The following is a 15,848-nucleotide window of genomic DNA, read 5'->3' as shown; positions in this document are numbered from 1 at the left end:
GCAGAAGGGCTGGAGTCACTCACCGTCGTGGCCCGGGGCGTGCAGGTAGACCTCCTCAGCCAGGTGTGGAAGGATCGGAGCGACAGCTCTGGTGACTCCGTCCAGGATCTCCTCCAGGACCGTCTGGCAGGACCTCCGGCCCAGAGAGTCTTCTGGGTCGCAGTACAACCTGGTGGTAAGAGGACCATTAAGTATGTCATCCGTGGACCCACAGGTGTCATCCGTGGACTGACCGGTCCTTGATGATGCTCAAGTAGAAGCTGGACAGTTCTCTGCTGGTGAAGGACTGAAGGAGGCGCACGACTCGTGCAGCATCGAACTCACTGTAGGCGTCTGTGACCTGAACACAAACCAGCTTCTGCCTCAGTGTCCTGTAGAGGCATGTGATCTAGACACTGGTACTGGCTCAACGATACCATATACTTATATAAAGTAGTACTGTAGTAACAAGTATATATGTAGAGTATTGTCGTCAACTTGGCTCTGTTGTTGTGATAGTGTAGTAACAAGTATATACGTGTAGTATTGTCCAGTACTTGACTCTGGTGTTGTGATAGTGTAGTAACAAGTATATATGTGTAGTATTGTCCAGTTCTTGACTCTGGTGTTGTGATGGTAAAGTAACAAGGATATATGTGTAGTATTGTCCAGTACTTGACTCTGGTGTTGGGATAGTGTAGTAACAAGTATATATGTGTAGTATTGTCCAGTACTTGACTCTGGTGTTGTGATAGTGTAGTAACAAGTATATATGTGTAGTATTGTCCAGTACTTGACTCTGGTGTTGTGATAGTGTAGTAACAAGTATATATGTGTAGTATTGTCCAGTACTTGACTCTGGTGTTGGGATAGTGTAGTAACAAGTATATATGTGTAGTATTGTCCAGTACTTGACTCTGGTGTTGTGATGGTATAGTAACAAGGATATATGTGTAGTATTGTCCAGTACTTGACTCTGGTGTTGTGATGGTATAGTAACAAGGATATATGTGTAGTATTGTCCAGTACTTGACTCTGGTGTTGTAGTATTTACAGACCACGTGACTCTTGATGAAGTCGTAACTGCTTTCATTTGTTTTCAAACAAAAATATGTCCAAACAGCTTTAAAAGCTGCTGGAGTCACTGTATCCTCTTGTCCTCAGTCATCTAATTTACCAACACTTTTTTACCATATAAACCATTCAATAATTATGATAAAAATATATATTTTAAAACACAAAGCTTTAAACTACTACAGTGCTGTTGAATGCGTGTAAAAACGGTCGCAGTATTTAAGCATGTACTTGTACCTTCATGCTGAACCCCCGCAGCAGGTGCAGCATGTACTGGTCGATGTACATCATCTCTTGAGGGTCCACAGCTTGAGTTCTGGGGTCAAAGCCGTTCAGGTTCCCCAGGAGGAACTTGAGGCTGTTCCTGAGCTGCGAGGAGACACAGGAAGTGAGCAACAGGAAGTGAGCAGCGTGAAGGCGACGCCGCCGCCGCTCGTACCTTGAAGACGTTTTCTCTGGCAGAACTCAGCGCCTTGGGTCCGATCTGGACCTCGGAGAAGACGTTGGACCCGGCGACCCACCAGCGCAGGACGTCGGCGCCGTACATCGCGCCGCTGCCGCCCTGAGGTTGAAGCGGTGAGAGTTTGAGAGACGATGGTTCTAGTGTTCGTGGATGAGTGACCTCTGACCTCTCCTCCGTTGATGACCACGTCCGGATCCACCACGTTACCCACGGACTTCGACATCTTCTCGCCCTTTTCACTGACCACGAAGCCGTGGACCACCAGAGATCTGCAGCAGGTTCGTTATCAGTTACATAAACACTATAGAAGTAGATCAGAGTCAAAGTAATTAATTAATTAATTAATTAATTAATTAATGGTTGGATTTAACATTTCAAATGTTTTTCTTAAGCATTAAATCATTTTAAAAATAATGGAGTTCAATATTATTTTAGATTAAAAGATCGACTTAAATGATACTTGTCTTTATATATATAATATATAATGATTTTTTTAAAAGTTTTTCATGTTTTTAGCATTTTACATTCAATATATAAATATATATAGTTGTCGATTGTATACATATATTACATTAATAAACCTATAACATTTTTATATTGAATTCAAAAGGTTACAAATGAGGAATTGTTGAATTTATAAAATGCACTTTTTGATTTATTGGAATTAAAATATCAAACATGTAATAATAATACTAATAATTTTGATAATAAATATTAAATAATTGAAAATAAATGTCATTTAATCAATACAAATACCATGAATTAAATGCTTAATAAAAAAGGTAACAGTAACACTGACTTGTACGGGGCCTTGTTCCTGACGGCGACGCTGGTGAGCAGCGAGGATTGGAACCAGCCCCCCAGCTGGTCCTTGCCCTCCACGTAGGCGTCGGCCCTGGAGTCCGACTCTGCGGCAGGAGAAGATCAGTTAGGGTTCAGAAGACGAGTCGCTCGGGTTAGTTTGGGGGAAACGTCTGGAAAAAGAGGAAGAAACGGCTGCGACGGAAACACGAGCGTCTGTTAGGAGAAGAGAAAGTCCAGGAGACTCTTGGAAACCTTCATGCGAGACCTTCTTCCATGCTGCCCCCCTTAAAGTGGTCCTACAAGCACTCGAAGGCAGACCCTGAAGCAGTGACAGAGCGAGCAGTTTGGGACCAGACGAGGGGGATTTGAACCTGTGACCCGCAGTGAAGCCGGGAGCCAGCTGAGGCTCGACTCCGCCTCCTCGGGGTCTTCGTCCATGTCTTCGGGGGCCGGAGAAGAACCACAACAAACACAAGAACACTCTTGAGTCTCGTCACCAAGGATGGACAACTCGACGGTTCAGGCTGAGACTCCGTCGCCGTGACAACCATGTTGAATCACTCACTTCCTTTTTAAGCCGTTTGACCGACTCCAGCTCACCTTCGTCAATTTTAATGATTAATATTATTATATTATATTATATATTATTAATAATAAGCCGGAAAAACTATTTAGGTTAGATTAGGTAGAACTTAATTTATAGTTGTAAGTGTGAGAGGAAGAAATTGTTTTGTTCCAATTAGACACAGCAATACAGCAATTATTCATAAAAATAAAATAACAAAGAGAAAGAACAAGATGATACAATCTGAGTCTAATTTTTAAAAAATATATAATATATATATATAAATACATTTATTTAGCTTTGTCAGAATATTTTTCTCTTTTTGTATGACTATTGGTTTTATTTTGAAAGGTCATGACCCGCGCAGCGGATCGTGGTTTTACCGACATCACCTCTACTTTAGGGACCGGTCGACCACGTGACCACTGAACGTCTTTAAGGCAGCGTGTCTGCGATGTTTTTGTTTTTTTGTTTTTTTAAAGTAAAATAAAACGTGAAACTCCAATTTAAAAAAAAGAATGTTTTTTAATTATTTAAACAAAATCTACACGCTAACGCAGTTTTTTACGTATTTGCAATTACACACGTTGTACTCTAGAGGGAGCCAAACATGTCTTCATACAAACTACGACTTCACGGAGATTTAACGTCGCAGGAATATGACGATTTCGTTTGTTTGTTTGTTTTTCTTCTACTTATAACATGTTGTTCTCAGTTTTATCTTGATCTTTAAAGTATATATTTTATTGAATATTGTTTTGATTGTTTAAGCGCTTTGTGACCCTGGTCTGGAAAAGCGCTCTACAAATATAATTGAGTCTTAATTTCTGAGTCTATTCCTAGAACATCTCTGGTTTTCTGCACAAACTTCTCGTCACCTTCTAGAACGGCCGCCCACGACGAGCCGCTGTCGAACCAGATGTCCAGCACGTCTTCTCCACGCTCGTAGTCCTGGACCGACCCGGCCTTGCTCTGAGGACCAGCAGACGTTGACCTTGAGTCGTCTCTCCAGCATCAAGACCTTCTCACCTTCTTCAGGACGTCCGGCGGCAGCAGGGTCTCCAGGGGGAGCTCCCACCAGCAGTCGCTGCCGTGCTCCTTGAAGAGCTTGGCCACGTGGGTCACCGTGTGTCTGCGGGGGGCAGAGAAGGTCAGAACCGTTCGGGTCACGAGGAGGTCAGGGGTCAGGGGTCGTACTTGTTGACGAGCGGCTCGCCCGTCTCCTTGCGGTAGAAGACGGGGATGGGGACGCCCCAGCTCCTCTGCCTGGAGATGCACCAGTAGGTGCGCTGGTCCAACATGGCCAGCATGCTGGCTCGCGCCGACTCGGGCAGAACCCGGATCTTCTGCAGAGCTTCCTGAGGAGGAGGAGGAGGATCTCAGGAACATCTTCAACATTCATCTCGTACGTCTCTTCTCCTCCAGGCTCACCTTGGCCTTGTCCTTGAGCGAGGCCGTGTTGATGAACCACTGCTTGCTGGATCTGATGATGACCGGCTGCTTGGTCCTCCAGTCGTACGGGTAACTGTGGACGACCTTCTCCTCCTTCAGCAGAGCGCCGCACGCCTTCAGCATGGAGACCACTGAGGGCAGCAGGTACAAAACAAATGTGTTTGTGGTATCCCTTGTGTTGTCTCTGGGTCAAGGTGACCTGAAGGCCTGGAAACAAATGTGTTTCTAGTATCCCTTGTGTTGTCTCTGGGTCAAGGTGACCCGAAGGCCCGGAAACAAATGTGTTTCTAGTATCCCTTGTGTTGTCTCTGGGTCAAGGTGACCCGAAGGCCCGGAAACAAATGTGTTTCTAGTATCCCTTGTGTTATCTCTGGGTCAAGGTGACCTGAAGGCCTGGAAACAAATGTGTTTCTAGTATCCCTTGTGTTATCTCTGGGTCAAGGTGACCCAAAGGCCCAAAAACAAATGTGTTTGTGGTATCCCTTGTGTTGTCTCTGGGTCAAGGTGACCCTAAGGCCCGAAAACAATGTGTTTGTTTTATACCTTGGGTTTTCTTTGGGTCAAGGTGACCCGAAGGCCCGAAAACAAATGTGTTTGTTGTATACCTTGTGTTTTCTTTGGGTCAAGGTGCCCGAAGGTCCGAAAATAAATGTGTTTCTAGTATCCCTTGTGTTGCCTCTGGGTCAAATTGACCCGAAGGCCCGAAAATAAATGTGTTTCTAGTATCCCTTGTGTTGCCTCTGGGTCAAAGTGACCCGAAGGCCCGAAAACAAATGTGTTTGTGGTATCCCTTGCCTTTGGTCGTAATGTTTTGGATTATTCGCACCATAAGATATTCTCTCCGTTTTAACCTAAACACTGACTGGGTTTCTATCTCAAAGTACCTTTATCTGTCCCGTCCGTCATCACAGACAAACTCTTCAGCTCGGCTCCGGCCAGATCCGTGAACTTCCCTTCCTCGTCCACCATACACTCCTGAGCCACGACGACACATCAACACATTACAATGGATTCAAACCCAAGAATAATCCGATGAAACAATGTCACGATAAAACAACACAAGTATGACAAAAGTACTTGATAAACGACGTGAGAAACAGTCGCTCACCACAGGAAGTTTGAAGTGCGAGGCCACGCTGTAGTCGTCCACGCCGTGCGCGGGCGCCGTGTGGACCAACCCCGTGCCCTTGGCCAGGGTCACATGGTTGGCGGGCAGCAGCGGCACCTGCCTGTCGGCGAGGGTCGGGTGTTGGCAGACGCCGCCCTCGAGGTCCGAAGCTTCGGAGAGAGTCGAGCTCAAGTTCACGCCTCGGAGGACGAGCGAGAGGAAACCGTTTACCTGTGAAGGTGTGGATGATTTCCAGCTCCGTGTCCAGCAGCGCCGCGAGGCTGATGCTGCGTTCGCTCGCCACGAGGAGCTTCTGACCGTCGTCTCTCCTCCTGACCAGCGAGTACCTGCAGAGGAACATGACTCCTGTCACCGTGACCTCAATGTGAACCCATGGCGACCTCATGACCTCATGCATTCATACTTGACTCTCATTGGCTATAGAGTTAGGAGGCCACTAACATGTTGATAGTCGTAAGTGTGCGAGGAAGAAGAGACGAACACTAACATGTTGATAGTTGTAAGTGTGCGAGGAAGAAGAGACGAACACTAACATGTTGATAGTCGTAAGTGTGCGAGGAAGAAGAGACGAACACTAACATGTTGATAGTTGTAAGTGTGCGAGGAAGAAGAGACGAACACTAACATGTTGATAGTTGTAAGTGTGCGAGGAAGAAGAGACGAACACTAACATGTTGATAGTTGTAAGTGTGCGAGGAAGAAGAGACGAACACTAACATGTTGATAGTCGTAAGTGTGCGAGGAAGAAGAGACGAACACTAACATGTTGATAGTCGTAAGTGTGCGAGGAAGAAGAGACGAACACTAACATGTTGATAGTCGTAAGTGTGCGAGGAAGAAGAGACGAACACTAACATGTTGATAGTCGTAAGTGTGCGAGGAAGAAGAGACGAACACTAACATGTTGATAGTCGTAAGTGTGCGAGGAAGAAGAGACGAACACTAACATGTTGATAGTTGTAAGTGTGCGAGGAAGAAGAGACGAACACTAACATGTTGACAGTTGTAAGTGTGCGAGGAAGAAGAGACGAACACTAACATGTTGATAGTCGTAAGTGTGCGAGGAAGAAGAGACGAACACTAACATGTTGATAGTTGTAAGTGTGCGAGGAAGAAGAGACGAACACTAACATGTTGATAGTTGTAAGTGTGCGAGGAAGAAGAGACGAACACTAACATGTTGACAGTTGTAAGTGTGCGAGGAAGAAGAGACGAACACTAACATGTTGATAGTCGTAAGTGTGCGAGGAAGAAGAGACGAACACTAACATGTTGATAGTTGTAAGTGTGCGAGGAAGGAGAGACGAACACTAACATGTTGATAGTTGTAAGTGTGCGAGGAAGAAGAGACGAACACTAACATGTTGATAGTCGTAAGTGTGCGAGGAAAAAGAGACGAACACTAACATGTTGATAGTTGTAAGTGTGCGAGGAAGAAGAGACGAACACTAACATGTTGATAGTTGTAAGTGTGCGAGGAAGAAGAGACGAACACTAACATGTTGATAGTTGTAAGTGTGCGAGGAAGAAGAGACGAACACTAACATGTTGACAGTTGTAAGTGTGCGAGGAAGAAGAGACGAACACTAACATGTTGATAGTTGTAAGTGTGCGAGGAAGAAGAGACGAACACTAACATGTTGATAGTCGTAAGTGTGCGAGGAAGAAGAGACGAACACTAACATGTTGATAGTTGTAAGTGTGCGAGGAAGAAGAGACGAACACTAACATGTTGATAGTTGTAAGTGTGCGAGGAAGAAGAGACGAACACTAACATGTTGATAGTTGTAAGTGTGCGAGGAAGAAGAGACGAACACTAACATGTTGATAGTTGTAAGTGTGCGAGGAAGAAGAGACGAACACTAACATGTTGATAGTTGTAAGTGTGCGAAGAAGGAGAGACGAACACTAACATGTTGATAGTTGTAAGTGTGCGAGGAAGGAGAGACGAACACTAACATGTTGATAGTTGTAAGTGTGCGAGGAAGGAGAGACGAACACTAACATGTTGATAGTTGTAAGTGTGCGAGGAAGAAGAGACGAACACTAACATGTTGATAGTTGTAAGTGTGCGAGGAAGAAGAGACGAACACTAACATGTTGATAGTTGTAAGTGTGCGAGGAAGAAGAGACGAACACTAACATGTTGATAGTCGTAAGTGTGCGAGGAAGAAAAGACGAACACTAACATGTTGATAGTTGTAAGTGTGCGAGGAAGAAGAGACGAACACTAACATGTTGATAGTCGTAAGTGTGCGAGGAAGAAGAGACGAACACTAACATGTTGATAGTTGTAAGTGTGCGAGGAAGGAGAGACGAACACTAACATGTTGATAGTTGTAAGTGTGCGAGGAAGGAGAGACGAACACTAACATGTTGATAGTTGTAAGTGTGCGAGGAAGGAGAGACGAACACTAACATGTTGATAGTTGTAAGTGTGCGAGGAAGAAGAGACGAACACTAACATGTTGATAGTTGTAAGTGTGCGAGGAAGAAGAGACGAACACTAACATGTTGATAGTCGTAAGTGTGCGAGGAAGAAAAGACGAACACTAACATGTTGATAGTCGTAAGTGTGCGAGGAAGAAGAGACGAACACTAACATGTTGATAGTCGTAAGTGTGCGAGGAAAAAGAGACGAACATTAACATGTTGATAGTCGTAAGTGTGCGAGGAAGAAGAGACGAACACTAACATGTTGATAGTTGTAAGTGTGCGAGGAAGAAGAGACGAACACTAACATGTTGATAGTTGTAAGTGTGCGAGGAAGGAGAGACGAACACTAACATGTTGATAGTTGTAAGTGTGCGAAGAAGGAGAGACGAACACTAACATGTTGATAGTTGTAAGTGTGTGAGGAAGGAGAGACGAACACTAACATGTTGATAGTTGTAAGTGTGCGAGGAAGGAGAGACGAACACTAACATGTTGATAGTTGTAAGTGTGCGAGGAAGGAGAGACGAACACTAACATGTTGATAGTTGTAAGTGTGCGAGGAAGAAGAGACGAACACTAACATGTTGATAGTCGTAAGTGTGCGAGGAAGAAGAGACAAACACTAACATGTTGATAGTTGTAAGTGTGCGAGGAAGAAGAGACGAACACTAACATGTTGATAGTCATAAGTGTGCGAGGAAGAAAAGACGAACACTAACATGTTGATAGTTGTAAGTGTGCGAGGAAGAAGAGACGAACACTAACATGTTGATAGTTGTAAGTGTGCGAGGAAGAAGAGACGAACACTAACATGTTGATAGTCATAAGTGTGCGAGGAAGAAAAGACGAACACTAACATGTTGATAGTTGTAAGTGTGCGAGGAAGAAGAGACGAACACTAACATGTTGATAGTCGTAAGTGTGCGAGGAAGAAGAGACAAACACTAACATGTTGATAGTTGTAAGTGTGCGAGGAAGAAGAGACGAACACTAACATGTTGATAGTTGTAAGTGTGCGAGTAAGAAGAGACGAACATTAACATGTTGATAGTTGTAAGTGTGCGAGGAAGAAGAGACGAACACTAACATGTTGATAGTTGTAAGTGTGCGAGGAAGAAGAGACGAACACTAACATGTTGATAGTTGTAAGTGTGCGAGGAAGAAGAGACGAACACTAACATTTTGATAGTTGTAAGTGTGCGAGGAAGAAGAGACGAACACTAACATGTTGATAGTTGTAAGTGTGCGAGGAAGAAGAGACGAACACTAACATGTTGATAGTCGTAAGTGTGCGAGGAAGAAGAGACGAACACTAACATGTTGATAGTCGAAAGTGTGCGAGGAAGAAGAGATGAACACTAACATGTTGATAGTCGAAAGTGTGCGAGGAAGAAGAGACGAACACTAACATGTTGATAGTCGTAAGTGTGCGAGGAAGAAGAGACGAACACTAACATGTTGATAGTCGTAAGTGTGTGAGGAAGAAGAGACGAACACTAACATGTTGATAGTCGTAAGTGTGCGAGGAAGAAGAGACGAACACTAACATGTTGATAGTCGTAAGTGTGCGAGGAAGAAGAGACGAACACTAACATGTTGATAGTCGTAAGTGTGCGAGGAAGAAGAGACGAACACTAACATGTTGATAGTCGTAAGTGTGTGAGGAAGAAGAGACGAACACTAACATGTTGATAGTTGTAAGTGTGCGAGGAAGAAGAGACGAACACTAACATGTTGATAGTTGTAAGTGTGCGAGGAAGAAGAGACGAACACGCCTCAACAGCAGCAGTTTCTCTGCCTCATAAACATATTCAGGTCAAAGTCCTTTTATAACACGTTCTGTAAACAGACCAGAAGGAAACGACACTCACTGGGCGTTGGGCATGTAGCAGACGGCTTGATTTGCCGGGAGTGTCCACGGCTGGGTGGTCCACACCAGCACCGAGACCCCCTCCAGACCCCCTGCTTCAACAGATGGTCAGCGACGAACAACCGAACCTAGTTAAGTCAGAACTCACCTGCCGTCACTTTAGGCGCCGAGACCAGAGGGAACGTGACGTAAACGGATCTGCTGACGTGTTCAGGGTTGTACTCCAGCTCAGCCTCGGCCAGAGCCGTCCTGGAGGAGTGAGAGATGAAGGAGTGAGAGGTGAAGGAGTGAGGGATGGAGGAGTGAGGGATGGAGGAGTGAGAGATGGAGGAGTGAGGGATGAAGGAGTGAGAGATAAAGGAGCGAGGGATGAAGGAGTGAGAGATGAATGAGTGAGGGATAAAGGAGTGAGGGATGGAGGAGTGAGAGATGAATGAGTGAGGATGAAGGCGTGAGAGATGAAGGAGTGAGGGATGAAGGAGTGAGGATGAATGAGTGAGGATGAAGGAGTGAGAGATGAAGGAGTGAGGATGAAGGAGCAAGGGATGAAGGAGTGAGGATGAAGGAGTGAGGATGAAGGAGTGAGGATGAAGGAGCAAGGGATGAAGGAGTGAGGATGAAGGAGTGAGAGATGAAGGAGCGAGGGATAAAGGAGTGAGGATGAAGGAGTGAGGATGAAGGAGTGAGGATGAAGGAGTGAGGAGTGAGGGTGAGGGTGAGGAGGAGTCATGTGACCCTGCAGACGGCCCACCTTGACGACGGAGACCAGAAGACTGGCTTGTAGTCCTGATAGATGAGGCTCTGAAACCAACAACAGTGAACATTGATGAGAAACATTCATGAACGACACATTAGATGATTTAATGTGTGGATGCTGAAGGTTTGTTCTTTCTTTCTTTCATCTCTTCAACTCTTTCTTCTATTCCTCTTATTCAACCTTTTTTATCACTTGAATCTTCAACTCGTGTTTCAACTCCTTCCACTTTGACCTTCAGCTACTTTCATCTACTCACACCTAGAAACTTCAACTTAAAAAACACTTTTGTCTTTTACTACTACGGATACTACTAATTATTTTTCTACTTCTACTACTTAAACGTCTACATTTACTACTAATTCCTCTTGTACTTTTAATACTAATCCTACTACTGCTTTTACTAATTATACTTCTACTACTTATTCTATTCCGACTACTATTTCTACTTCTATTACTACTAATTATCCTACTAAGGTAAGGTAAGGTAAAACTTTATTGATCCCTCAGGAGGTCTCCTTCGGGAAATTGTTTTTTTCCAATAGCCAGCAATTTTTCATAAACAATACAAAGTATAAATAAGAATAAAATAAGAAGAAGAACATAAAGACTGAGACTACAACTACTACTTCTACTCTTAATTCTACTACTACTAATTCTTCTACTACTTCTTCTCAACCTTTTTCACTTCACAACTGTTTCCACACATTTTTTCTTTGACTAAATACTAATACTTTGAAGTATTTCAGTTTATAAATTCAGCAGATTCAACATTCACTACATTTTCTTCTGGAAATACACATGTTCTAGTTCTTTACCGTGTTTATCTGAAGGTCGGTCGTGAACATGATTTCTCACTCGCTCCAGAAGAAAGTTTGAACATCTCACCTTGCTGTACATCTCCTGGAAAACCTTGAGCTGCGCCGCCTCGTAGGCGCCGTCGTACGTGTAGTAGCACTTGTTCCAGTCGGCCATGACGCCCCAGCGCTGGAACGCCGCCTTCTGGCGAGACATGGCTGCTTCTGCGAACTCACGAGCTGCAGGGAGAGACTCGTGAAGACGACAGAAACTGAACCGACATTTTTTTCTGGTGTTGTGATAATGAAGTAACAAGTATGTATGTGTAGTATTGTTGAGTACTTGACTCTGGTGTTGTGATAGTGTAGTAACAAGTATATATCTGTAGTATTGTCCAGTACTTGACTCTGGTGTTGTGATAGTGTAGTAACAAGTATATATGTGTAGTATTGTCCAGTACTTGACTCTGGTGTTGTGATAGTGTAGTAACAAGTATATATGTGTAGTATTGTCCAGTACTTGACTCTGGTGTTGTGATAGTGTAGTAACAAGTATATATGTGTAGTATTGTCCAGTACTTGACTCTGGTGTTGTGATAGTGAAGTAACAAGTATATGTGTGTAGTATTGTCCAGTACTTGACTCTGGTGTTGTGATAGTGTAGTAACAAGTATATATGTGTAGTATTGTCCAGTACTTGACTCTGGTGTTGTGATAGTGAAGTAACAAGTATATATGTGTAGTATTGTCCAGTACTTGACTCTGGTGTTGTGATAGTGTAGTAACAAGTATATGTGTGTAGTATTGTCCAGTACTTGACTCTGGTGTTGTGATAGTGTAGTAACAAGTATATATGTGTAGTATTGTCCAGTACTTGACTCTAGTGTTGTGATAGTGTAGTAACAAGTATATATGTGTAGTATTGTCCAGTACTTGACTCTGGTGTTGTGATAGTGTAGTAACAAGTATATATGTGTAGTATTGTCCAGTACTTGACTCTGGTGTTGTGATAGTGTAGTAACAAGTATATATGTGTAGTATTGTCCAGTACTTGACTCTGGTGTTGTGATAGTGAAGTAACAAGTATATATGTGTAGTATTGTCCAGTACTTGACTCTGGTGTTGTGATAGTGTAGTAACAAGTATATATGTGTAGTATTGTCCAGTACTTGACTCTGGTGTTGTGATGGTGTAGTAACAAGTATATATGTGTAGTATTGTCCAGTACTTGACTCTGGTGTTGTGATAGTGCAGTAACAAGTATATATGTGTAGTATTGTCCAGTACTTGACTCTGGTATTGTGATAGTGTAGTAACAAGTATATATGTGTAGTATTGTCCAGTACTTGACTCTGGTGTTGTGATAGTGTAGTAACAAGTATATAGGTGTAGTATTGTCCAGTACTTGACTCTGGTGTTGTGATAGTGTAGTAACAAGTATATATGTGTAGTATTGCCCAGTACTTGACTCTGGTGTTGTGATAGTGTAGTAACAAGTATATGTGTGTAGTATTGTCCAGTACTTGACTCTGGTATTGTGATAGTGTAGTAACAAGTATATATGTGTAGTATTGCCCAGTACTTGACTCTGGTGTTGTGATAGTGTAGTAACAAGTATATGTGTGTAGTATTGTCCAGTACTTGACTCTGGTATTGTGATAGTGTAGTAACAAGTATATATATGTAGTATTGTCCAGTACTTGACTCTGGTATTGTGATAGTGTATAACAAGTATATATGTGTAGTATTGCCCAGTACTTGACTCTGGTGTTGTGATAGTGTAGTAACAAGTATATGTGTGTAGTATTGTCCAGTACTTGACTCTGGTATTGTGATAGTGTAGTAACAAGTATATATATGTAGTATTGTCCAGTACTTGACTCTGGTGTTGTAGTATTTACAGACCACATGACTCTTGACGAAGTCGTAACTGCTTTCATTTGTTTTCAAACCAAAATAAGTCCAAACATCAGCTTTAAAAGATGCTGGAGTCACTGTATCCTCTCGTCCTCAGTCATCACCAGAATTTACAGACCACATGACTCATGTTTTTTTTTTAGCCTCACCTTTCCGCCTGATCTGCAGCGGACTCAGGCCCTCGGGCTGCAGGTCCCCCAGAGCCTTCAGCTCGATGGGGAGACCATGACAGTCCCAGCCCGGCACGTAGTGGACCCGTCGGCCTCGGAGCATCTCGAACCGGTTACGGACGTCTTTGAGGATCTGGAGCAAAAAGAAGTTTAATAACATGTGGTCCAGAAGATCATGACCACACTTTATCAACCTCACCTTGTTGAGGGCGTGTCCCACATGAGGGTCTCCGTTAGCGTACGGGGGTCCATCGTGAAGGCAGAACTCTTTCTTGGCTTTTCTCTTCTGCTGCCACGAGTACAAGTCTGCGAATCCACATTCCTGCAAGAGAGACTGGCTTTACGGACCAGAATTCTCCGGATTCTCCTCTTTTTAAGGCACTTTTGACCGAGTTTTGATGTCAACACTTGACTGATGACGTAGAAACACACAGTTTATCAAGAATATTGGGATTGAACGAGTACACACAAAGTTTTCCTTGGACTAAACATCTAGGCGTGTAAAAATGTACTTTGGAATACCTCAAATATTATAAGTTACACATTTATCTGAGAGTCTCACAAAAATGGTGGGGTTTTTTTCGACCCGTTTGATTGACAGGTACACAATAGTGTACGAGTTAAAATGTGATTTGAAAGAAAATCATTTTATTTGTTATCAAAGTAATCTTATAGTTCATAAGATAAAGTGTGTTTAAGATAAAATAAGTCGTGTTTTTTTGTGTTGCAATTCAATTCCCAGCCACTGGGATATAATATATAATATAATAAAGTCCTACCAGCCACTGAAGTTAACACTTCCAACACTAATGCAAAGAATTCAATTAAAAATATGTCATTAACTTTACTTTTTGTTTCCTATCACTATATATTTAAACAGTTTATTGTGTGTTTGTTCAAACTGGGTTCATTCATTTGTTCTTTCTATCCATATTTTTAGAGACAGATTTTCTAATTCAATGTTAATTCGTTAATTAAAAATAATAAACATAGTTATGAAATAACGAAACTTCTTTTTTTTTTTTAAGCATGCTTTTCGATGATATAAACATTTTTTTAAATGTGGTAAATATTAAGCAAGTTATGACATTTCTAAGAAGGTCACACGTTAAATATTGATAAAGAAGTTTGACCTGAAATTAGTGTATTTTAAGTAAGTAAGTAAGTAATTTTTATTTGTATAGCGCTTTTCCAGATCAGGGTCACAAAGCGCTTAAACAATCAAAACAATATTCAATAAAGTACATACTTTAAAGATCAAGATAAAACTGATAACACAACAGGAGTTCCAGAAAATCAAGGAAAAGCCTGAACAAATAAAAACGTCTTAAGATGTTTCTTAAAGGAGTCAGTAGATCATCAAAGAGAGAGATCGTTCCAAAGCTTAGGAGCAACAGTCTGGAAGGATTTCTCTCCTCTGGTCCTGAACCGTGTTCAGGAACCATCAGTAGATTCTGATCCACAGACCTCAGAGCCCAAGCTGGGGTGTAAGTCTGGATCAGAATCTACTGATGGAAGGTCTGACCATGAATAGATCTGAAAGTAAGAATTTTAAAGTTGATCCTGAAAGAAACTGGAAGCCAGTGAAGAGTTTTAAGGATCGGAGAAATGTGAGTTCTTCTACTAGAGCGGCTCAGAATTCTGGCTGCAGAGTTTAGTATGAACTGCAGGCGAAACAACTCCTTCTTGTTAAGACATGAAAACGAACTGTTACAATAGTCCAGACGAGAAGAAACAAACTCATGGATTCTAAGATCCAGATCATGTTCCGACAACATTTTCCTTAGTTTAGAGATTTTTCTCTATGATGTTTCTGGTCAGTTTTCTTCAGTGTTGAACTAGAGACATGTCTTTATCAAATACAACACCCAGGTTTCTCAGGCTCAGTTTGACAGACTGACCTAAGTCAGCTAAGTGAGCAATCGCCATTTTAACCGTTTTTACTAATCATAACTTTCTTAATATTTATCACAGGAGAATTATACTTGTGTCACTGGAATGTTCTGTTAAAATAAACTGATAATAAACTGGTATAAATAACGTATACATGTCAAAACAAAAACAAGATACTGGTCCTACCTTCTGGATCTGCAGCTCTTTGTCCAGCAGCTTCTGTCCGCTCAGCTTCATGGGGAAGGTGGTCCGGGGCAGGAGCACCGTGTCCCGGTACTGTCCCGCGGGAGCCGCAGCCTCGTCAGGCCGAGCTCCTCCACTTCCGGCCGGCTCGGCAGCCTGACGGCGGGCGCTGTCACACGAGAGCACCCGCCGGACGAGGCCCCCCAGCCGGCGTGACCTCCATGCGTGGCTCGCTGCGGGGATCCTGCTCAGCAGCATTAGAAGCGTCTTCAAGGTTCAGAGACAACAAACAAACAAACAAAAACAAGCGTCGCTTCTAATGTTGACACACTTTCTGCACAAACATTCTGTCCTTCAGTTCC

The 15,848-nt window shown here is 42.8% G+C and overlaps 1 protein-coding gene across 3 annotated transcripts in view; it reads right to left on the bottom strand.

Moving 5' to 3' along the window:
* Window positions 1-15,848, bottom strand: part of iars2 (isoleucyl-tRNA synthetase 2, mitochondrial) — a 17,407-nt gene extending 1,559 nt beyond the window's left edge. Inside the window, exons 1-21 of one of the 3 annotated variants that reach the window (XM_087779297.1) lie at window positions 15,490-15,848; window positions 13,610-13,732; window positions 13,390-13,543; window positions 11,415-11,563; window positions 10,524-10,573; window positions 9,921-10,021; window positions 9,774-9,867; window positions 5,677-5,792; window positions 5,446-5,615; window positions 5,222-5,312; window positions 4,317-4,468; window positions 4,083-4,243; window positions 3,915-4,017; window positions 3,764-3,857; window positions 2,692-2,760; window positions 2,316-2,424; window positions 1,683-1,785; window positions 1,493-1,615; window positions 1,291-1,422; window positions 234-340; window positions 24-169 (exon numbers count right to left, since the gene is read on the bottom strand). In XM_087779297.1, the coding sequence (XP_087635423.1) occupies window positions 24-169; window positions 234-340; window positions 1,291-1,422; window positions 1,493-1,615; window positions 1,683-1,785; window positions 2,316-2,424; window positions 2,692-2,760; window positions 3,764-3,857; window positions 3,915-4,017; window positions 4,083-4,243; window positions 4,317-4,468; window positions 5,222-5,312; window positions 5,446-5,615; window positions 5,677-5,792; window positions 9,774-9,867; window positions 9,921-10,021; window positions 10,524-10,573; window positions 11,415-11,563; window positions 13,390-13,543; window positions 13,610-13,732; window positions 15,490-15,744 (2,602 nt within the window). In that variant the 5' untranslated portion in view covers window positions 15,745-15,848. The remainder of the gene's footprint in view (window positions 1-23; window positions 170-233; window positions 341-1,290; window positions 1,423-1,492; window positions 1,616-1,682; window positions 1,786-2,315; window positions 2,425-2,691; window positions 2,761-3,763; window positions 3,858-3,914; window positions 4,018-4,082; window positions 4,244-4,316; window positions 4,469-5,221; window positions 5,313-5,445; window positions 5,616-5,676; window positions 5,793-9,773; window positions 9,868-9,920; window positions 10,022-10,523; window positions 10,574-11,414; window positions 11,564-13,389; window positions 13,544-13,609; window positions 13,733-15,489) is intronic. The other 2 variants (XM_087779298.1, XM_087779299.1) reach the window with 2 other exon arrangements.

The sequence above is a fragment of the Callionymus lyra genome, chromosome 18, assembly GCF_982586985.1.
Source record: "Callionymus lyra chromosome 18, fCalLyr1.hap1.1, whole genome shotgun sequence".
In the NCBI taxonomy this organism is placed as follows: domain Eukaryota; kingdom Metazoa; phylum Chordata; class Actinopteri; order Syngnathiformes; family Callionymidae; genus Callionymus; species Callionymus lyra.
This window is presented reverse-complemented; position numbering and strand designations above follow the sequence as displayed.